The 21,711-nt window shown below is 47.3% G+C and overlaps 2 protein-coding genes and 1 non-coding gene across 5 annotated transcripts in view; 2 read left to right on the top strand and 1 right to left on the bottom strand.

Moving 5' to 3' along the window:
- The window catches only part of Rnf41 (ring finger protein 41), a 30,821-nt gene extending 17,395 nt beyond the window's left edge, over positions 1-13,426 (bottom strand). For all 3 annotated transcript variants that reach the window (XM_041672586.1, XM_041672594.1, XM_041672602.1), the window contains exons 1-2: positions 13,243-13,426; positions 8,540-8,722 (exon numbers count right to left, since the gene is read on the bottom strand). The gene's annotated coding sequence lies outside the window, so the exon portion shown is untranslated. The remainder of the gene's footprint in view (positions 1-8,539; positions 8,723-13,242) is intronic.
- Positions 13,427-14,080: 654 nt separating this feature from the next.
- LOC121464789 lies at positions 14,081-14,189 on the top strand. The gene has a single exon (XR_005976564.1). It is a non-coding gene; the product is annotated as a small nucleolar RNA SNORA33 (small nucleolar RNA).
- Positions 14,190-15,454: 1,265 nt separating this feature from the next.
- Nabp2 (nucleic acid binding protein 2) lies at positions 15,455-21,645 on the top strand. The gene is made up of 7 exons (XM_041671370.1): positions 15,455-15,586; positions 15,971-16,072; positions 16,506-16,644; positions 16,745-16,816; positions 16,982-17,063; positions 17,158-17,221; positions 21,114-21,645. Exons 2-7 carry the CDS (start codon positions 15,994-15,996, stop codon positions 21,311-21,313), a joined length of 636 nt encoding a protein of 211 aa, XP_041527304.1. The 5' UTR covers positions 15,455-15,586; positions 15,971-15,993; the 3' UTR covers positions 21,314-21,645.
- The last annotated feature ends 66 nt before the right edge of the window (positions 21,646-21,711 follow it).

Here is a 21,711-nt window from a genome sequence, read left to right as displayed (position 1 = left end):
ACTGGACTCAGGCGGCCAGCTTAGGGGATAGGTGCCTTTATACACCGAGGCGTGTCACAGCCCAAAACTTTCAAGTTTACTAGCTAGAGTGGAGGCTCACACTTACAATCCATCATTTTAAGAAGCTGAGGCAGAGGACTGATGAATTTCACGGAAGCCCTGGGTATACAGTCAGACACGGCTTTAAAAAACGTCAAGTATTTAGGGCTAGAGACATAGCTCAGTTGGCAGAGGGCTTGATTAGCATGCAGCCAGCCCCAAGTTTGAGCCTCAACAGCACATAAACCAGGTGTGGTGGGAAACACCTAATCTTACCACTCGGGTAGCAGGCACAAGACAATGAGAAGCTCAGGGTCATTCTCAGCCACACAGAGTATGAGGCCAGTCTGGACCACGAGATACAGTCTTTAATTAAAATAAAATATTAATAATCCATGCACTCAGCAGTCACACCTCTGAGAGGTTAAGACCCGTTTAATCTACATAGTGAGTTTCAGGCTAGCCAGAGCTACACAGTGACACCCTATCTCAAGAATAATAGTAACAATAACCAAACAAATACATAAGTAGACTATCTGGGACTGGAGAGGACTGCTGTTAAAGAGGGCCGGAGTTCAACTCTCAGGACCAACAAGCAGACAGCTCACAGCAGCCTTTAACTCCAGCTGCAGGGGATCATACAATTAAAATACATTTAAAATTTACTGGTGTGTCTGGGTGTTGTTGAGATGGCTCAGCAGTTAAGAGCACTTGTTGCTCTTATAGAGGACCCTAGCTCTATTCCCAGAACCCACAGTGCTAAAAAACACTTTAATGCCAACTCTCTTCTGCCATTCACTGGCACTACATGTACACAGTGCACAGGAAAAAAGACCCCACACATAGAATTACATAAATTTTTAATACATATGTCATATATGCACACAATAGTAATTTTAAATGTTAGAAAACTTCACTGACATTTGTTTATTGTTTTTTGCCCTACCTTTCCTACAGTGATAATGGCTTGGGATTTGTTTGTTTGGGAGAGGGGAAGGGTCTCAGAGAGCAAACACAGAATATCATGTTTTATTCGTATTGAGGAATGACCACACCAACATTCACTGACCTTTACTATGTGTCTGTCATGATTTTAAGCACTTTTAGCCTATTAACTAATCCTAGACAACTCTCTGATGTAGACACTATCATTATTCACGTTTTAATGAGTGACAGAGGCACAGAACTTAAAAAGCTTGTCTGGAATCACAGGACAAACTGTTGGTCAAACCAGATTCAATCAAAGCCAGGCAGACCGGCTCCAGAGCTGTGCTGCTGTGCCGCAGCGTGGAAACGCAAGCTATAAACTGTGCACTGCAGCCCCATCTTTACAGAAGCAGCTTTTACAGTGCACAGGGCTGTTGAGGGGCTAGGGCACAAAGGTGTCTGGTGCTCAGCCTGATGACCTGGGTTTAATCCTTGAAACCAACAATGTGAGGAGGGAAAACAGCTTTTTTGTTTGTTTGTTTGTTTGTTTTGGTTTTTCAAGACAGCGTTTCTCTGTGTCGCTTTGTGGCCTGCCCTGGAACTAGCTCTTGTAGATCCGCCTGCCTCTGCCTCCCGAGTGCTGGGATTAAAGGTGTGCGCCACCACTGCCTGGTAAGAAAACCGAGTCTTACAAGTTGTCCTCTGACCTCACACATGTACTATGCCATACTGAGTACATGCTCACACATGCACATACACTTTTTTATGTAAAAGAAATCTAGATGTTAGACTTCTTTTTTAGCTCAAGTGTTACATTTTTGCAAGATTTACTTAACATGGGGGCTGGAGAGATGGCTCAGTGGTTAAGAGCATTGCCTGCTCTTCCAAAGGTTCTGAGTTCAATTCCCAGCAACCACATGGTGGCTCACAACCATCTGTAATGAGGTCTGGTGTCTCTCTTCTGGCCTGCAGACATACATACAGATAGACTATTATATACATAATAAATAAATAAATATTAAGAAAAAAAAGGATAAAAAAAAGGTTTACTTAACAATTATCTTTTTCTGTCTTGTTCTTTTCCCCCACATACATACGTGTTTGTGTGTTTATGTGTGTTTGTCTGTGTGCATGGGAAGTCATGTGTACCTGTGTGTGTGCAGAGGAGGCTCCAGGCTGACACCAAGAGTCTTCTTCCTTGGTCAAAGCCCAGCCCTCACAATCACTGCCTGTGCAGCAAGTGGTGTAAATGTGGCCGTGGAGGTCTCCCCATGCCCTTTTTCTTATTCATAAATGGCAACACAGATAGCGGCTCATGTCTCTAGTACTAGCACTTGAGAGGTAGAGGTAGGAGGATTCCTAGTTTGAGCTAACTTTGCCTACATAACAAATTCTAGCCAGGCAGTGGTGGTGCACGCCTTTAATCCCAGCACTCGGGAGGCAGAGGCAGGCAGATCTCTGTGAGTTCGACACCAGCCTGGTCTACAAGAGCTAGTGCCAGGACAGGCTCCAAAGCCACAGAGAAACCCTGTCTCAAAAAACAAAACAAACAAACAAACAAATTCTAAGACAGCCAGACTACATATCTAGAGCTGCCCCGAGGCCCCCGAAAAAGCCAAGCATGGTAGCTCACACCTTAATCTCAGTACTTGAGAGGCAGAAACAGGAGGGGTCTGAGGCTAGCTTGGTCTATATAAGGACCTGTCTTAACAGCCTGCCTGCACCTCCCTGTGCTGAGATTACAGATACGCACCAAGTTTGGTCTTATGTGGTGCTAGGATCTAACCTGGGGCATCGTGCATGCTGGGCAAATGTTCTAGCAACCAAGCTTCAATCCCAGCACTGCTAGGCTATGGTGTAGCTTAAGGGAAGGACACCTGCCTAGCAGATCTAAAGCTCTGGGCTCAATGCCTAGCATAGAGACGTGCAAGGAGGGAAAGAATTAAAAGAGGGAGGGAAGGAAGGAAAGGCAAGCTAGTAACGCCTTTAAAACACAAATTACATGAGATTCCCATGGCCCTAAAATAAATACCATGGGATGTCCTCTGACAATACAGACAGCCAGGGGAAACAGAAAGCTTCTAATGGTTAAGGAATTTGCAGTCCCTCATGGTCCCGACCTATCAAGCCAGAGTTCTAACAGCCTAAGGAGATGCTAGGTGTGTGGTTTGGGATGCAGCTCCTTGGTAAAGCACTTGTTGGGCGTGCTCAAGGTCTTAGGTCTAGAACAGAGCAGCAAAGTCAGGTATGTTGGTGTCCCATTTAATCCCAGCACTCAGAGGCAGAGGCAAGTGGATCTTCTGTGAGTCTGAGGCCAGCCTGGTCTGTATAAGAAGTTCCAGGACTGCCAGGAGTAGTAACAGAAAGCCCTATCTCAAAAGACAAAAACAAACAAACTTACCAGCAGCACAGGTATGGTTATTTCTTTTTTAAAGGTGTGCTGGCTAGTTTTATGTCAACTTGACACAAGCTAGAATCATATGTGAGAAGGAGCCTCAATTGAGAAAATATCTGTATAAGATTCAGCTAAGGGCAGGCCTGTAAGGCATTTTCTTATAGTGATTGATGTGGGAGGGGCCATGCCAGACTGGCTGTCCTGGGTTCTATAAGAAAGCAGGCTGAACAAGCCATGATGAGCAAGCCAGTAAGCAGCTCTTTTCCATGGCCTCTGCATCAGCTCCTGCCTCCAGGTTCCTGCCCTGCTTGAGACCCTGTCCTGACTTCCTCAAGTGATGAACGGTGACACGGAAGTGTCAGCCTCTCCAACTTGCTTTTGGTCATGGTGTTTCATCACAGCAACAGTAACCCTACCCATGAGAAAGAGGTACCAAGGCTATGGAGTATATGGCCATGTTGTTTTTCAGAGGATTGTGGGAAGACTTGGGGACTCTGGGCTAGGAAATCCATTGAGTGTTCAAAGCTGGGGGCTCTGTCCCGAGGAAGCCTGGACTCTTAAGAGCGCTGAGAGAACTTGGCGGGGGGGGGGGGGGGGTGCCTGGCTCCTGAACCTGCAGAGGGAAGTGAGAGCCACCTAAAGACTCTATCAGGGTCAGCTGGAATAGAGAAATTAGCAGTGACTGAGACGAGACTAGCATCACTGAGGGTAAGGAGACCAGGCTGGCCTCAAACTCACAGAAATTTACCTGTCTCTGCCTTTTAAGTGCTGGGACTAAAGGTGTGTGCACAGGCCTTTAATGCCAGCACTTGGGAGGCAGATGCAGGCAGATCTCTGAGAGTTTAAGGCCAGCCTGGTCTACAAATTGAGTTCTAGGACAGTTGGGACTGTTACACAGGGAAACCCTATCTCAAAAAAAAGGTGTGTACCACCATTCCCAGCTCTTTAAAGCATGCATATTCATTCACAAACGCATGTACACATGCTAAGGCAAGCATTAGAGCAGCCATTTTAACTCACGACATATTTTAAGGTGAATGGGCATGCTGTCCCCATTCTCAACAAATGGTGAAGGGCAAGTGAGAGGTAAGAGATGTAGTCTTTCCTCCACTTCCTCAAAATGTCATCCTATCTCTCTGTCTCCTAATAACCAGATCTAGAAAGACGTGACGTTCCCTTGCATTAATTCTAAAAGGGACTTGAGATTACCTAATGCTAACTACTCAGTTTAAAATAGCCAGTCTCTACTTCATTGGTTTTCGTCAGCATCTCAAGTCAAACTCTCGTGCTTACTTACTTTACTTTTTTTGAAGTAGCCTCGTTCAGGAACAGAAAATAAGGCTGCTCAGGGCTGGAGACGGCACTCAGTGATAGATTGTTCGCTTAGCTTGCCTAGGTTTCATCTCCATTACTTCACGTAAGATGGGGCTGGTGAGGTGGCTCAGCAGTTAAAGACGCTTGATAAACAATCCTGGTAACCTGAGTTCAACCCCTGGAAGCCACATAACGGTGGAAAGAGAGAAGCGATTCCACAAAGTTGTGCCTGACCTCTACGTGTGCCAAGGCACAGCTGGCGCACCCCATCATGCGGCCACACTACACCAATTCTGAGTCTGAGCCTTAGGTCTAATGATATCCCGAACAATGTGTTACCCTGGACCTCAGTTTTCTTACACTGTGTGACAAGAACATCCTGGCTATGCAATTTTCAAAGCACTCTATAGTTTCTATGATTCTGTGATTGAGAATATAAAATATAAAACAAAAATGGATATGAAGTGACAATTATACAATTGTTACAAAATTATTACAAAAGGCACTTAGCTTTCCCATCAACTAAATTCCTTCCTCAGCAACTCTCTTGAAAGGAAGTGTGCTGTGGTATAATCTTTCTGTACGCTGTGAATATATGATGCTCTCATTGGTTGATAAGAAAAGCTGCTTTGGCCTATAGCAAGGCAGAATATAGCTAGGTGGGAAAGTCAAACTAAATACAGGGAGAAAGAAGGGCAGAGTCGGGAGAGATGCAAGCCAGCCATCCAAGAAATAAGATGCCAGCAGACCAGTAAAACCCATGTATCACCCATGGCCACGTGGTGATACATAGATTAATAGAAATGGGTTAATTTAAATGTAAGAGCTAGTTAGTGATAGGCCTGAGCTATTAAAAAAAAGGAAGAAATACAGATTTACAAAAATACAGTTAATCAAAGTTATAGCCATGTTAGTTAGGTTTCCTAGATATACAAAGAAATATTTCAGATAGCTAGGTATTCTTCAAACATTTCAAAGACCTACAGAATATGGCATTTAATAACTTAGACTTTTCCTGACAGTGAGACACATCTGCTCCTAGCAGCACCAATATATTCCAGAGAAGATGATGGGTATCAAACAAACTCCATATGAAATTTGTTCTCTTTATAGCAAAAGTTAGCCATGTGGGCAAAGAAACTGCCCTTGCTTCAACTGTTAACAGTACTGTCCAAACTGGAACAGCCAGAAACAAGAAGGCAACAAACTGCTGAACTTTGCTAAGACAAGGCAGGATAGTATTTCAAAATTCCCCACTTCACAGAAAAGTCTATCAGACATGTTAGGCCTGTATGTCAAAGATGGATGCCTCAACATTGCAGAGGAACCTTGGGTGACTGTTCAGGCAGCCAGCTGTTTCTGTCATTTCTTATATTTTTGGAAGTCATTTGTTTGCATTTCCTGTTTACTCAGGTAATATTATTTCCTCCTTGGGTCTTTAATGGAGTTGAATACTAGCTAGTTATAATTATAGTTTTTCTTAATTATAAAATAAGGTAAATTAGATATAAAACTTTAAACTCACCAAAATAGGATAATTATTTTCTTTAATTTTGCCTAATACAAATAGGCTAGATATAGTAACTGTAATTCTTACTTGATAACTGTTTTATTGTCTGTAATTTCACTATGTTAAAGTTGAAACTTTTCTTTTTGATTAGACAGAAAAGGGGAAAATGCTGTGGGAAAATCCTTCTGTATGCTGTGAGTATATGTTGTTTTCATTGGTTGATAATAAAAGCTGCTTTGGCCTATAGCAAGGCAGAATATAGCTAGGTGGGAAAGCCAAACTAATACAGGGAAAAAGAAGGGCAGAGTTGGGAGAGACACAAGCCAACCTCCCAAGAAATAAGATGCCAGCAGACCAGTAATGCCATGGCCACATGGCAATACGTGAATTAATAGGAATGGTTAATTTAAATATGAGATAGTAACAAGCCTGAGCTATAGGTAAAACAGTTTATAAATCTCTGGATGATTATTTAGAAGTGGATGTGAGAACAGAGAAACCTCCATTTATAGAAGCAGCTTCCTATTATTATAGCAGGAGAAACTGTAAACTGAAACTGTCTTCAGAAATCAGTTTCCCCCTTTATGAGATGGGGAAGCAGGGCTGCCTGGCTTCTCAGCTCTATTTACTCCTAGAATGCCAGAACTGCCATTTATCAGAGGATAGTTATTACTCTAGAGGGCTTTTGGTTTTGAGATAGATAGGGTCTCAGTATGCAGGCCTGCTTGTCCTGGACAATTCATATTCACAGCAATCCACCATTCTGCTTCTGCCTCCCAAGTGCTGGAATTAAAGGCATGCACCACTACACCTGGCTCAGAGGACTTTTTTTTTTCTTTTTTTTTAAAAATATTTATTTCTTTATTATGTATACAGTATTCTGTCTGTATGTATACCTGCAGGCCAGAAGAGGGCACCAGATCTCATTACAGATGGTTGTGAGCCACCATGTGGTTGCTGGGAATTGAACTCAGGACCTTTGGAAGAGCAGGCAATGCTCTTAACCACTGAGCCATCTCTCCAGCCCGGCTCAGAGGACTTTTAAAGTTGAGTTTCTTTAGTACATTTAATTGGGAGTTCTTCCTCCCTCCCTCCCTTCCTTCATGTGTGTGCAGTGTGTGCCAGTGTCACTCCTGGAACCTGACCACCTCTCACCCCCAATGTTTGTTTATAGGCTTTTACACAGCTAGTGAGGATTTGAACTTGGCTCTTTTTGCTTTCACAGCAAGAGCTCTTATGCACTGAACCATCTTTTCAGCCCTAAATTCACCTTCTTTTTTTTTTTTTTTTTTTTTTTTTTTTTTTGATTTTTCGAGATAGGGTTTCTCTGTAGCTTTTGGTTCCTGACCTGGAACTAGCTCTTGTAGACCAGGCTGGCCTCGAACTCACAGAGATCCACCTGTCTCTGCCTCCCGAGTGCTGGGATTAAAGGCATGCGCCACCACCGCCCGGCTAAATTCACCTTCTTGAAGAATTCAGAAGGCCTACAGTTTTTTATTTGTTTGTTTTTCGAGACAGGGCTTCTCTGTGTAGCTTTGGAGCCTGTCCTGGAACTAGCTCTTGTAGACCAGGCTGCCCTCGAACTCACAAAGATACTCCTGCCTCTGCCTCCTGAGTTCTGGGATTAAAGGCATGCGCCACCACTGCCGGGCTGGGCCTATAGTTCTTTAAGAACCAATCAAATGTCTGATTTAAGGCCTGCCAGGCTTCGAAAGACAGCAGGGACTCCCAGCTGTCCAGCAGCTCACAGCACTGTGTGGTCAATCCAAATCTCCTTTCATCCTAAGTATACAATCCTCTTGTCAACCGAGACTTGTAGGGGAAAGAGAAAACATGACTCTCTTCTCACTAAGGCACAGGTATAATCCAGTGAGTGTACAAAATGAACAAAATAAAACTATCAACAATGAGTGAGGTAACCCAGACACAGAAAGACAATTATGATGTACTCACTCATAGGTGGTTTTTAAACATAAAGCAAAGAAAGCCAGCCTACAAACCACAATCCCAGAGAACTTAGACAACAATGCAGACACTAAGAGAAACTTACATAGATCTAATCTACATGGGAAGTAGAAAGTACAAAAAGACAAGATCTCCTGAGTAAATTGGGAGCCTGGGGACCTTGGGGGAGGATTGAAGTGGGGAGGGTAGAGGCAAGGAGGGGAGCAGAGAAAAATGTAGAGCTCAATAAAAATCAATTAAAAAAAACTATCAACAAAATTAGAGACACAAACAGGATAGCATGCATTCATTGCAGAGAGCTTCAGGGAACCGGGTTTTCGAGGTCAGGAGGGATCTTCACAGAGAACAGAAGCAAGTCCGAAATGAGATTTCAGATCCGGGCTGTTTACCTTCCAGGTGGTGGGGGTAGGCTCCCTGTTCACAAGGTTCCAACCCCCTGATGCCTCCGCTCTGGGCCACTCAGGAAATGCTCCAAGGATCCCATCTTGTTGGCTATTCTCCAACTGAGCCTTTCTTCCTAGTGACAAGTTTCATGGCCAAGGGGTGGGTATGATGTCACAATCAGGAGTAATCTATTAAAAGGAACAGGGAAGAAAAAAAAAGTCAGTAGGGAAATGATTGCCATTTAGCAGTAGGGGTGGGGAATGGGACGTGTGGAGACATGGTGGGCGGGGCATCCAGGTGGGCGGGGCATCCAGGTGGGCGGGGCATCCAGGTGGCAGATGAGAAACTCCTCTCAGGGCTGCAGGTTTCTGTACCACTCTACAAACGAGGGACTTGGTCTAGTAGAGTCAAACACAGCGAGTGGAGGGAAAGAAACAGCAGCAAAGGTAGAAAGCAAAGCTACTGGAGGCAAGATTTGTTTAAAAATATATAGAAAAAGAAAAAGGAGCGTTGAGTCTGTAGCTCTGGGGTCGATTGCTTGTGCGTACAAAGTCATGAACTTCATCCCAGCACCACACAAACTGGGGGAGGGGGTAGTGATGCAGGCCCATAATCTTAGTGTTCCGGAAGTAGAGGCAAGAAGATCAAAATTCAAGGGTACCTGGGGTCCTGACACACACACACACGGACTATTCCTTTACACTGTGTGAATATATGTCGCTGTGATTGGTCTGATAAAAAAGCTGACTGGCTGATGGCGAGGCAAGGTTTTCAGGGCGGAGAGAATGCTGGGGAGAAGGCAGAGTTGTAGGACACACCACGAGACGAGAGGAAGCAGGGTGGGAAGTACACCGAGGAGGTAAATGAGCCTTGGGGCAGCATCAGATGAAGAGAAAAGGGTTGTTATAAGCTGAGCTATGGCTGAGCATTTATAATTAATAGTAAGTCTCTGTGTAGTTATTTTGGAACTGGTTGATGGGGATATACATACACATTAATTTTAGAAAATTGTTTTATCTCATTTTTTTTATATATGGGGTACAGCCTCCTATGTCTGTGCATCACACTGTGCCTGGTCTGGGAACTGATCCACTGTTACTGGAGTTACAGACAGCTGTGAACTGCCTTGAAGGTTTTTGGCATTGAACCCTGGTTGTCTGAAAGAGCAGTCAGTACACTTAACCACTGAGTCATCTCTCCAGTCCCTGTATTTATACTTCTTTATTCAGCATATGAATTCTTATTTTCCCTGTACTAACCTCGAATGTTTGCAAAGTGCTTTCTCACAAATTATTTCCTGTCAAAAGAATTCTGGAGACCATGACCGGTAGGTAGCTCATGCCTGTCATCCCAGCACTCAGAAGGTGAAGTAGGAGAATTCTGAGTTCGAGGCCAGCTCCAACTACATAGCGAGCGTAGGATGCATGGCCAAACCTTGTCTCAAACAAAAACAAAAACAAAACTGCTGGCTTGAGATGCAGCAGCAGAACATTTGCACTGCCTGGCATTTACAGGGCAATGGGACCCAATCCTTAGTGCCACAGAAAAAGCCCTGAGCTGGACAAGATGGCGCATGCCTGGAAGCCAGGACTCAAGTGGGAAGGCACTGAGTTTCAAGCCAGCCTGGACAGCACAGAGACCCTGTCTCAATAAATCAAGAAGTCTATTTCTAAAGTGTGTCCAGCCGGGCAGTGGTGGCGCACGCCTTTAATCCCAGCACTCGGGAGGCAGAGGCAGGCGGATCTCTGTGAGTTCGAGACCAGCCTGGTCTACAAGAACTAGTTCCAGGACAGGCTCCAAAACCACAGAGAAACCCTGTCTCGAAAAAACCAAATAAATAAATAAATAAATAAAGTGTGTCCAAACCCAGTTTTCAATAAGAGAGAATTAGGCCAAAGCAGAAATGCTGGTTCGCACTGCAATCCTCGAACTTGGGATCTTGGGATCAAGAGCAGGAGTTCAAGGTCAGCCTGGCCTATATGAGACCCAGTCTCAAAAAAAAAAAAAAGGGGGGGGGGCTGGAGAGATGGCTCAGAGGTTAAGAGCATTGCCTGCTCTTCCAAAGGTCCTGAGTTCAATTCCCAGCAACCACATGGTGGCTCACAACCATCTGTAATGGGGTCTGGTGTCCTCTTCTGGCCTGCGGTCATACACACAGACAGAATATTGTATACATAATAAATAAATAAATATTTTTTAAAAAAAAATTAAAACTTTCAAAACGCAGCCGGGCAGTGGTGGTGCGCGCCTTTACTCCCAGCACTTGGGAGGCAGAGGCAAGACAGATCTCTTGTGAGTTTGAGATAGGCTTGGTCTACAGAGTGAGTTCCAGGACATCAGGGCTACACAGAGACACCCTGTCTTTAACAAAACAAAAACAAAACCCAAAGCATCCAGGCCCCACCTTCCATGTGGAGAACATTATTTGACAGAGACAACCAAGGATGCAGCTATAGATGCAAATTGGGAAATACTCCTGAAGGAGAAATCAGGCTTTAAAAAAGGAGAGAAGAGGGGTGGGGGCTGAGGAAACCAGTGGTACTCAAAAATCAGCTCCTACCTGTACCTAACTCCTGGGAGGCTGAGACAGGAGGATCACTGCAAATTCAAGGTCAGCAGGGGCTACAGGGTTGGACTACAGGTAGGTTGACCCTTTCTCAAATAACTGGTAAGGAGGGAAACATGGGGTGGTGTTCCAAGGAGGGCAACTTGGCAGGTTAGAGCAGCGGGGCTGGGCTGACTGGAGGCAGAGCCATGCCTACAGAGATGGAACCAAGCCCCTTCAGTGACAGACAGGAATACTAACCAAACTCCCGCTAACCATGCTTCTTGCATCATTGTGATGTGTGGATCAATAGTTCAAGGGCTATGTTGGGATGAAATAGGATAAAATTTTTTTTCATTTTATTATTATTATTGTTGGTTTTTCCAGGCAGGGTTTCTCTGTGTAGCCCTAATTGTCCTGGCACTAGCTCTGTCAATCAGGCTGGCCTCGAACTCACAGAGATCTGCCTGCCTCTGCCTCCTGTGTGCTGGGATTAAAGGCGTGTGCCACCCCCACCCAGCGATGATGACGACTTTCGTGCAGAACATACAGTCTCCATCTCCCGAATACGGAACATTTGCTCGACAGTTCAAACGCTCAACTGCAGCATGCTCGGCGTGTGTTATCCAGCGAAGAGACGAAGGTGTAGAACCTGGCCCTTTCTCTTCCCGGCGACCCAGAAGAGAGTGTGAGAGCTGAAGCTCCTCTACACTACTTGTTCCCCCGAAACACACATAACACGGCAGACGGAAAGCTTCCTTCCTTTGCACAATACCCCATTTCCCAACAATCTGGCACACGCACCTGGACCACAAAAAATGCTTCCAGGAAGAGGGATTATTGGCTATACTCAGTCTCCTAGGGTCAAATTTCACACCCAGAAACGAAAAAGCTTCCCGCAACTGGGAAAATGGGACCAGAGATTGTGGACCAAGCAGAGAGCCCGGAGAGAAAGGTCTTGGGTTATCCCAGCCATAGCTCTGCCACCCAACAACCAGACAACTTCAGATAAGCCATTGCAACCTTTTAGTTTTCAGTCTCTCCAACTGTCAAACAGAGATGACACTTGCCTTATCTTACATATTATCTCAGAAATCAAACAAGATAATGAATATAAAAGGAGATTCTAGACTGCTATTAGTTGTGGCAACAGGAAGGGACAATAAATTCACAGGGACAAGAGGAAATGTATGGCATTGTTTGTTCCTTCTTTTCAATTACTGGGAAGCAGGCCCTGCCATGGGGTCTACTGGAAACAGAGTGGTACCAATACCTTCTCTTTCCCCTCACCTTCTCTTACCGCTATTCAATCCCATTCCTTCTTGAGGAAATACTAGCAAACAGCAACACTATTATTAGCTAAAATATTGAATAAGAAGTACCTGCCAAGATTCTCACAGATCAGGCTCTGACAACAGTGGCCTTCGTGACCGCCACATTTGCTACCAGTTGAGATGAAGCTAGTTTCTTAGTAGGAAAAGTGTATGCTAATCCAAAAACACGCTCAATCCTTCTTGCTTTCGGCTCTTTCTCCTGTTCCCTGCTCTCTACCCACCAACTGTTCTGCCTCCTTGGGCTGGGGTGGGTTCCCAGGGTATAAAGTGAGGAGATGTGCAGACGGGAGAGCGGAGCTGCAAATCATTCAGGGGCAAGGATGTAAGGAATGTAAGAGTCCTCCACGGAGGGGTGGGAGGGGAGAGGAGCGGCGAAGGAATAAAAGAGAAAGACAAGGCTGCCAAAGACAAGGCATGGGAAAGAAGCCAAGCTATGGCGCTCGGAGGGCGGAGGTTTGGGTTCCGCGGTTCCTGCCAAGGCTAGCCCCCAGAACGTTCCCTTCCTCGCCTCCAGCCCCGTCAATCATTGCCATTTAAACTCCACGTTGTCCCCTAGCCCGAGCGGTCTGCTCCTCCCCGGTCCTCAGGCCAGCACAAGGCCACTCCCGCACTTCCAAGGCTTCGCTACTCCAAAGGACCTCCCCAAGCTCCAGAGCCCCCAGCTCACCACCGACTCCTCCCAGCCGAGCTAGCTCCCTTCCTCCATTTTCCGCTTCCTCTCGACCCCCGGCACCTCCGACCCAGGCGCCAATCCACTGGGACCTCGCCCCCTCCGCTCCCCTCCCCTCCCACACCCTGGGTTGGAAGCTCGCTCAGGCGCGTTACGCACCGCTCTGGACGCAGCCTGGGTTCTCCGGACGCGGGGCCAGACTGGAGCTGAGGCCACGGCGGCCGCGGGGTAGCCTGGGTGCCGGGTCTCAGCCTTTCCCGGCAGGGGAAGGGGAAGGGAAGGATGGGGAAAAGGGTTCCGACCACTCCTGGTTGTCTTGGACTAACCCTTTGCCACGCCCACTGCTGCTACGCAACGGGGCGGAAGCCCGTCACCAAACCCCGCCCCTTTGTTTAACTCGGTGGCGACCCGACGCTCCCCGCGAGCTGCCAACGCGGGACCTGGGCTAGCTAGGCCTCCTCTCGGGGCCGGAAGTTCTTCAGGACCCCGGCTGGGACTTTATAGCCATTTGGGGGGGAGGACTGTGTCCTTCAGGTGTGACATTCTGGGGCGATCCTGGGTGTACCGCCCTGCTAAGTCGCTCCGCGTTCGATAATGCACGTCTCGGGTGCTAGAACTGAAGCAACGCCGGGGCGAGACAGCCTCGGGGCAACTGGTGACCTGCTGTCCTCCCAGTCCCTCAGTTTCCAGAGCTGTGGTCAGCCTCGCCGAGCCTCCCGACCTTGTGACTCACTGTCACGGGAATGGATACAGCAGTTAACTTGGAAGGCTGCGGGGTGGGGAGGGAGTGTCTTGCCGCAAAGCTTTGATCTGGGGTGTTCTAAGGGTCGCCCGCCTGCCAGCCGCACACTCTTGCGGCATTCACGATGCCTCTTCAAAAAACCCAGAGCGCCCTGAAACACTAAAGGGTTTGATTCCCTAAGGGTGCGGCGCCGTGATTGGAGGGATGTGGGTGGGAGAGAACCCGGGCTTCGAGGAAAATCGTGGTGGAGTTTAAAAGCCTCTGTGCTTCTGCAGATATTTAGAAAAGGCGGGCAATAGTGATGCTATGTTATGAGCCTTAAGGACAGCTGAAGTCCTTAAGGTCCCTGAAAACGGCTAAAGTATAAATAAATAAATAAATAAATAAATGCCTCTGTGATAGGTAAGGGATTAAGCAAGACAAAAAGTGCAATTACGTTACCTCTTAGGCTAACTTGTGTCAAACAGTATCTGTTATAGTATCTTTTCACAATGAAATACACATTATTACATAGGTAACTGGTTTATTTATAAGAATATAGAGCTAGCGGTGTGGTGGTGGCGCACGTCTTTAATCCCAGCACTCGGGAGGCAGACACAGGACTGTGAGTTCGAGGCCAGCTTGGTTTACTGATCGAGTTCCAGGACAGGCTCCAAAGCTACAGAGAAACCCTGTCTCAAAACAAAAAAAAAAAAAAAAACAAGCAAAAAAAGAATACAAAATAATACCGAGCCTTTGAAGACACTCTGACAATCCAAGGAAACTAAAAGTTCTGGGTGGTTTCGTGCTCGAGGAAACTATAAGGTCCAGTGAGAAAAGAAAATAGGAACCAGACATGCCTTGTGAACCAAATGAAACTTGCTTTTTTTATGTCCTGGGTTCCATTTCTGCCACAAGGAGACTGAGTCTGCCTAATGCCTTTCTATGAGTAAATGCCATTGATGCTGAGGTCGAATAGTGTATTAAAGATGAAGGCACCCTATGGGAGGAGGTGGAAATTTTTAATTAATAAATAAATGCCGGGCGGTGGTGGCACACGCCTTTAATCCCAGCACTTGGGAGGCAGAGGCAGGCGGATCTCTGTGAGTTCGAGACCAGCCTGGTCTACTAGAGCTAGTTCCAGGACAGGCTCCAAAACCACAGAGAAACCCTGTCTCGAAAAACCAAATAAATAAATAAATAATAAATAAATAAATATGAAGGCCCCGTATGCGTAAATTCCTGCCCTGTCTTAGGCATCGCTTTTTACCGAACTTTCCATTTTGATGTGTAAAAATGGAATTTATTTGTTTAAGAATTGCAGAGAAAAGAAGCGAAGAGACAGGCTGGGATTCAAACTTTTGTCCGCTGCATTCCAAAACCCTTGGACCTTTTCTCCATTGTGCCACTACTTGAAAAGGAAAAAAAAACTCTTGGGAGCTTGAAGTCCTTTCTCTGAGCCAAAGGAATGATTGCTAGTTGAGGCGCCCCCTGGTGGTCCGTCCATCTTTTCTCCTACGGAAGTAATCTCCCTCAAGGCTCCTTTAAAGCCTAAACCCGCCCCGTTCGCGACGCGTGAATATCGGAGTCTGATTGGAGGGGCGGTGGCTGGAGGCGGGACACTGGAGAGCGCATCGGTCCCTATTGGCTGGAGAAGGTCAGGGGACACTTCCGGGAATGTTTGCGCTCCCGCGTTCCACTCCGCAGCATCCGGGGGCAGCTAGCCCCCTGGCTCCCCCTGCGGGTGGCTTGGCGGTGTGCACGGTCCCGCCTGCCGGCTGGGTGGGTAGTGGGCTGTGGGTGGGGAGGGGATGGTCCGAGTTCTGGGTGTGGGATGAGGGTTCAGGAAGATCTGCGGAGTAAGTTTCTGGTCCCTGGCTCTGCACCGAGTTCTCTAGGAGTCTCCTTTAGCCTCCCTGCTTCGGAGCGTGAGACTAAAAGCATCCTGACCGAGGGAGGGCCAGCCCCTAAGCATCTTATCCAGAGATCTCTGAGTTCTGATCTTGAAGTACGAGGCCCCCAGGGAAGTTCGTTTCTCACCTCCTAGAAGGGTTAGAGAAGGACCAAGGCTGCCGGATCCCCGCCTGGTGTGGTGGGTAGGCCAAGCGGGAGCATGGGGACGAAGGCTCCAGACCTTGAGCCTTCATCTCCCGTTTCCACTTCCAGCGGGGTGCCGCGGTTCGGGAAGCATGACGACCGAGACCTTCGTGAAGGATATCAAGCCCGGGCTCAAGAACCTGAACCTCATCTTCATTGTACTGGAGACAGGTGGCTTTGCATGCGCAGTGGACTCGGGGGGTGGGGGGAGCAAATGGGGAGGAGCATGGAGAGTTGGGGCACACGGGACCACCGCCTGCGTTCTGAACTTGTTGCCTGCACTGGGAGGAGACTCCCCAAGGCCCTCTAATCCCTCAGACCTGCTGGCACAGGAGCTAGCTGCCCGTGGGAAGAGAGTAACCAGAACTCTAGATAGCCTAATGCCTCAAGAGCCACGCGGGCCTTTTCCACTCAGGGTTCTCTCCATGGTGCTGGACCCTCCTGTCTCACCCCACACCCACGCATAACCTCCTGCCCCAAGGAGGGATATGAGCTTTGCTTAGCGTCTACACTTTCACCTCACTCAAACAATACCCAGACTTCCGCTACCACCACACCACTTGTAGGACTTTAATTCGACCCCCATGTATTTCTTCCCTCAAAGGCCGAGTGACTAAGACCAAGGACGGGCACGAGGTTCGGACCTGTAAAGTAGCAGACAAAACGGGCAGCATCAATATCTCCGTGTGGGACGATGTGGGCAACCTAATCCAGCCTGGCGACATTATCCGACTCACCAAAGGGTAAGTCAAGGCTCCTAGCAGCAACAGCTGGAGGGTGTGGTTAAAAGTCGCTACGCTTTTCTCAAGACTGAATCCTGCTTGCCCCCACTCCACCCCACAGGTATGCTTCCGTGTTCAAGGGTTGCCTGACACTATACACCGGCCGTGGGGGCGATCTGCAGAAGATTGGCGAGTAAGTTCTGCCTTGGGAATTTGGGTAAGCACTAGCTGCTCCAGTCAGAAAGTTACGGTTTCCCAGAAGGCATTGCAGACAAGCCTGTGCAGGCCACACACCTCAGGGCCGGATTTGTCTGTGGCCCAAAAGATGGCTCCAAGGCTTTGGCTTCTTTCCTTGCAGATTCTGCATGGTTTATTCCGAAGTTCCTAATTTCAGTGAGCCCAGTCCAGAATATAACACTCAGCAGGCGCCCAACAAATCGGTGAGTCCCCGGTCTGGAGAAGAGGTGCAAATCAGCGTGGTGCTGAGGAGGGTCTGAGTGTGTGACCGACCAGCCTGTCAATCTGTGCTTTCAGGTGCAAAATGACAGTGGCCCTGCTGCCCCGCCAGCTACCACAGGACCCCCTGCTGCCTCTCCAGGTAAATAAGTACATTTCTTTCTGCCCACCTGTCCCTTCTCTCAAGGCTACCGTCTACCACGTGGGTCTCCCTGTGCCTTCATTTGCATACCTCCTCAGTAGTATTAAGATGTGGAGCCTGGTCCCATCCACGGACGACAGAGCTACAGGGCTCTCTCCTTTTGTCACGAGTCAAAAATAAAAGGGAAATGCTTTCTCCACAGTTGCCAGTGACTATTGAGAGCAAACAAGTTTATATGGACCATATTTAAAATATTCTTGTAATAAGTCCATATATACACACTCATATATATAAATATATAGTCACAAATTACTAAGTGATGGGACTATATTCAGAGAAAGAGTTACATACACACATCCCTTGATTGTGTGGCCTACTACCTCCCTAAGCTATGTGGCATGACCTATGGTTTTCTTTTTAGTTTGTCGTTTTCCTTCCTTTTTCTTTTTCTTTCTTTTAATACAAGGTAGGCCAGGCTGGCCCAAATTCACAAAGAATTCCCTGCTTAGGTCTCACTAAGGGATTAAAGGCATATGCTACAATTTTAAAAATCATTATATTGTTATTTAAGTTTTCATGAGCATAATCCCAGCACCAGGGAGATGAGACCAAAGAATTGTCACAAGTGCCTAGCAGTGGTGGCGCACACCTTTAATCCCACACTTGGGAGGCAGAGGCAGGTGGATCTCAGAGTTCAAGGCCTGCCTGGTCTACAGAATGAGTTCCAGGACAGCCAGAGCTACATAGAGAAACCCTATGTTGAAGAAACAAAAACTAAACAGAAAACAAAAAGAACGGTAAATACTTACGCAGTAACATATGATCACATGGTAACTGATTATAAGGGATATGATCCATAACTGTGTGCTGCGCCTTTTTAAGGCCCACCGCTCTTCAGGCTGCTTTAGCCGCATCACTGCAAACACATCCTGTTGCCTTACGCTGCAACTGCTCTGGCTGCAGTAGCAGTAGGCAATGGGAAGGTCACAGAGCTAGTTCCAGGTCAGCCAGGACTACACAGAAAAGCCCTGTCTCGAAAAGAAAAAAAGTGATATTTTTTAATCTATTTTTACTTTATATGTATGTTTTGCCTACATGTATGTCTGTACCACATGCATGCAATGCCCAAGGAGGCCAGAAGAGGGTCATAGATCCACTGAAACTAGAGTTACAGGTGGTTGTTAGCTGCAGTGTGGATGCTAGGAGCCAAACCTGGGTCAGCTGGAAAAGTAGCCAGTGCCTAAGCCATTTGTGGCTGTCTTGCTCTGTCTGGCTGTTGCTGACTGAGACCAAAGGCTATGTATCCAATCACAAGCAAAGAGACTGAATTTGTGCTTTCATGCTGGAGTTCAGCTCTTAGAATGGGCCACCCAAGCCCGGCAAAGCAGTCTACACCCTTAATCCCATCTCTTGTGAGTTACCAACAGGTGCGTCTCTGTGAGTTCAAGGCCAGCCTGTTCTACTTAGCAAGTTCCAGGACAGTCAGGGCTCAAACAAACAAACAAACAAACAAAAAAAAAAAGAGCCACCCACAGTGGACTGAGTCTTCCCATGTGATTAAGTTAATTATAGTCCCTGGCAGACAGTCCCTCATTTGATATGTGACTGTATATATCACCTACTGGTTCTGGCTTTGTGGAGAACCTCCAATGGTATAATACAAATCGATGCTATTTCATCACACTATAAAAATTAGCATCTGCGGTGGCACATGCATTTAATCCCAGCACTCGGGTACAGAGGCAGGTGGATCTCTGTGAGTTTGAGGCCAACATGGTCTACAAAGTGAGTTCCAGGACATCCAGGGCTGTTACACAGAGACACCCTGTCTCAAACACACACACAATCAGCATCTCTGTTTTCAGTTGAAAATGACTTAAGGGCTAGAGAGATGGCTTGTTGGTTTAGAGCACTGGCTGCCCGTGTAGAGGACCTGATTTGGTTCCCAGCACTCTTTCATGGCAGTTCTAGTTCCAGGAGATCCAGCACAATTTTTGGCCTTATGTTTCCTGGTCAGCTAATGTGGGCACTCATGTGGACGTCAGAGGACAGCCTGTGGGTGTCAGTTCTCCTACTGTGTGGGTTCCGGGGACAGAACTCAAGCCATCAGGTTTGGCAGCCGCTGTCCTTATCCTCTGAGCCATCTTGCCAGCCTCATGACAGTATTGTAGTAGTGGTGATGGTGGCTGTTTTAAAATAGGTCTCATGTAGCCCCGGCTGACCTCCAACTGCTAGGTAAGGCCTAGAACTCCTAATCTCCCTGGTGTGTGTGTTGGGGGGTTGCAGGTAGGGGGCTCCATGCTCAGTGTCGTGCTAGGGGTCAGCCCCAGTGATTTGTGATCGCCAGGCATCTTAGTTCCCCTCTGTTGTCATAAGTTATCCTGGCAGCTAGCAGTGCAGGGGAGGAAGGACTTTCTAGTTCACAGTTCCAGGTTACATGTAGTCCATCAGTGAACAGAAAACAGAAACAGCTGGCCACATGATGTGCACGGTCAGGAGCAGAGAAATGGTGCTACCCACAGTGGGCTGGGTCTTCCCACATCATTAATTACAATCTCCCATAGACATGCCCTCAGGCCAACCAACGTAGATGTCCTTCTTGCCTCTTGCCATCCTCCCAGGTGATTCTAGGCTGTCAAGTTGGTATCATAAGAAACCATCACACAGGGGCTGGAGAGATGGCTCAGTGGTTAAGAGCATTGCCTGCTCTTCCAAAGGTCCTGAGTTCAATTCCCAGCAACCACATGGTGGCTCACAACCATCTGTAAAGAGGTTGCCTGCTCTTCCTGTAAAGAGGTCGGGTGCCCTCTTCTGGCCTGCAGACATGCACACAGACAGAATATTGTATGCATAATAAATAAATTAAAAAGAAAAAAGAAACCATCACACATGCTGGGCGGTGGTGGTGCACACCTTTAATCCCAGCACTCGGGAGGCAGAGGCAGGCGGATCTTTGTGAGTTCAAAGCCAGCCTAGGGAAGGGCGGTGACGATATAGTAACTGGTGTTTCATCATCTCACATTTGTGACTCCATTTAAATATTTAAAATATAGAAGTGTTGGGATCAGCAAGATGGTTCAGGAGCTACTCGACATCAAGCCTGACAACCTGAGTTCAATCCCCAGTGCATCCACATGGTAGACTTCTGAAAGTCGTATGCATGTACACACACACACACACACACACACACACACGGGCGTACACACAGTAAATACGGAATATATGTGGGGGGACAGGATGTGATGAACAGCTAAGAGGCTCCTCAGTGGTAGAGGGATTTTCACTGAACAGAAACCTCAGCCCTTCTGCCCATGCTGCTCCATTTACAATCACCTTGGGCCTTAGGACATTTTTTCAGAGCCTTGAACCCAACAGCTAATTCCAGGTGTGATTCCCAAAGAACATATACCAGAGTTCATGTAGCGGGTCCCAAAGCTACCAAAGGGTCCCATTTGTATCTGTAGTCTGTTGCTTACTGCACTCGCTATTTATTCAGAACTGCCTGCCTAGGGGATGGCGCCACCCACAGTGGACGGGGTCTTCCCACAGTATTAATTACAGTCCCCTATATACACACCCAACAATGTAGACAGTCCCTCACTGACACTTCCCAGGAGACTCTAGGTTGTGTCAAGCTGACAGTTAAAATTATCAAGCCTTCCCTGTCATGATGGTCATGGACTTACCCGCTGAACTGGAAACCCCAATAAACTTTTATTTATAAAAAAAAAAATGAGGCTAGGGCCCCATTCATCTTCACGACAGTCTTTTTATGCTTGGTCAGCACTCAGACAGCTGTGCGTGACGACCCATCCACTTGCGGGGCGTGGAAGTAGGCCTTGAGGATGGGCTCTTACCTAAACTAATTCTGTGTTTCTTCTCCTACGACCAGCTTCTGAGAGCCAGAATGGGAATGGACTGAGCACCCCACCAGGCCCCGGTGGTGGCCCCCACCCCTCTCACACTCCCTCACATCCTCCCAGCACCCGAATCACTCGAAGCCAACCCAACCACACACCTTCTGGCCTTCCCGGCCCCTCCAGCAACCCTGTCAGCAATGGCAAAGAAACCCGCAGGAGCAGCAAGAGGTAACAAGAAATGAGTCCTCTCCTTCCGCCACGACCTCGACCCACGCACCTCTGCCAGAGAACAAGACAGTCTTCTACTGGGCTGCTGGCTTTGAGACTGGAGGGTGGAGTCGATTGTATTTCAGCCACTACGTTTCTTTGAGGGGTGCTGAGCAGTGGCCTTGTGCACCTCAAGCTCATGCCTTCCATGTCCTGCTGACGCTGCCCGTCCCCTGGGATCCAGGGCCCTCTGCCTGCCCTCCTTCCTCTGGAAAAGACAGTCTGCTTTTTTGTGTGGGATATGAGGGTCTAACTGAAAACCCTCCTTCCTAATAAATGTACCCACTCTCTTCTGGACTCCTTTGTTCTGTTTTTTTTGTTTTTTGTTTGTAGGAAAAGCAGTTAGTTAGCAAGTGTGCTCTT

The sequence above is a fragment of the Microtus oregoni genome, unplaced genomic scaffold (genome assembly GCF_018167655.1).
Source record: "Microtus oregoni isolate MIOR12 unplaced genomic scaffold, Mior012 000001F_ref0000356, whole genome shotgun sequence".
NCBI classification, from domain to species: Eukaryota; Metazoa; Chordata; class Mammalia; order Rodentia; family Cricetidae; genus Microtus; species Microtus oregoni.
Note: the sequence above shows the minus strand (reverse complement) of the source record. Positions and strands in the feature narration are given on the sequence as shown.

Bases quoted from the DNA above. Each gene is read 5' to 3' on its own strand.
- Nabp2 (XM_041671370.1), top strand. From the start codon at position 15,994: ATGACGACCGAGACCTTCGTGAAGGATATCAAGCCCGGGCTCAAGAAC. The intron at 16,817-16,981 runs GTAAGTTCTGCC...CTTTCCTTGCAG, and splicing joins GATCTGCAGAAGATTGGCGA to ATTCTGCATGGTTTATTCCG. The intron at 17,222-21,113 runs GTAAATAAGTAC...TCCTACGACCAG, and splicing joins ACCCCCTGCTGCCTCTCCAG to CTTCTGAGAGCCAGAATGGG.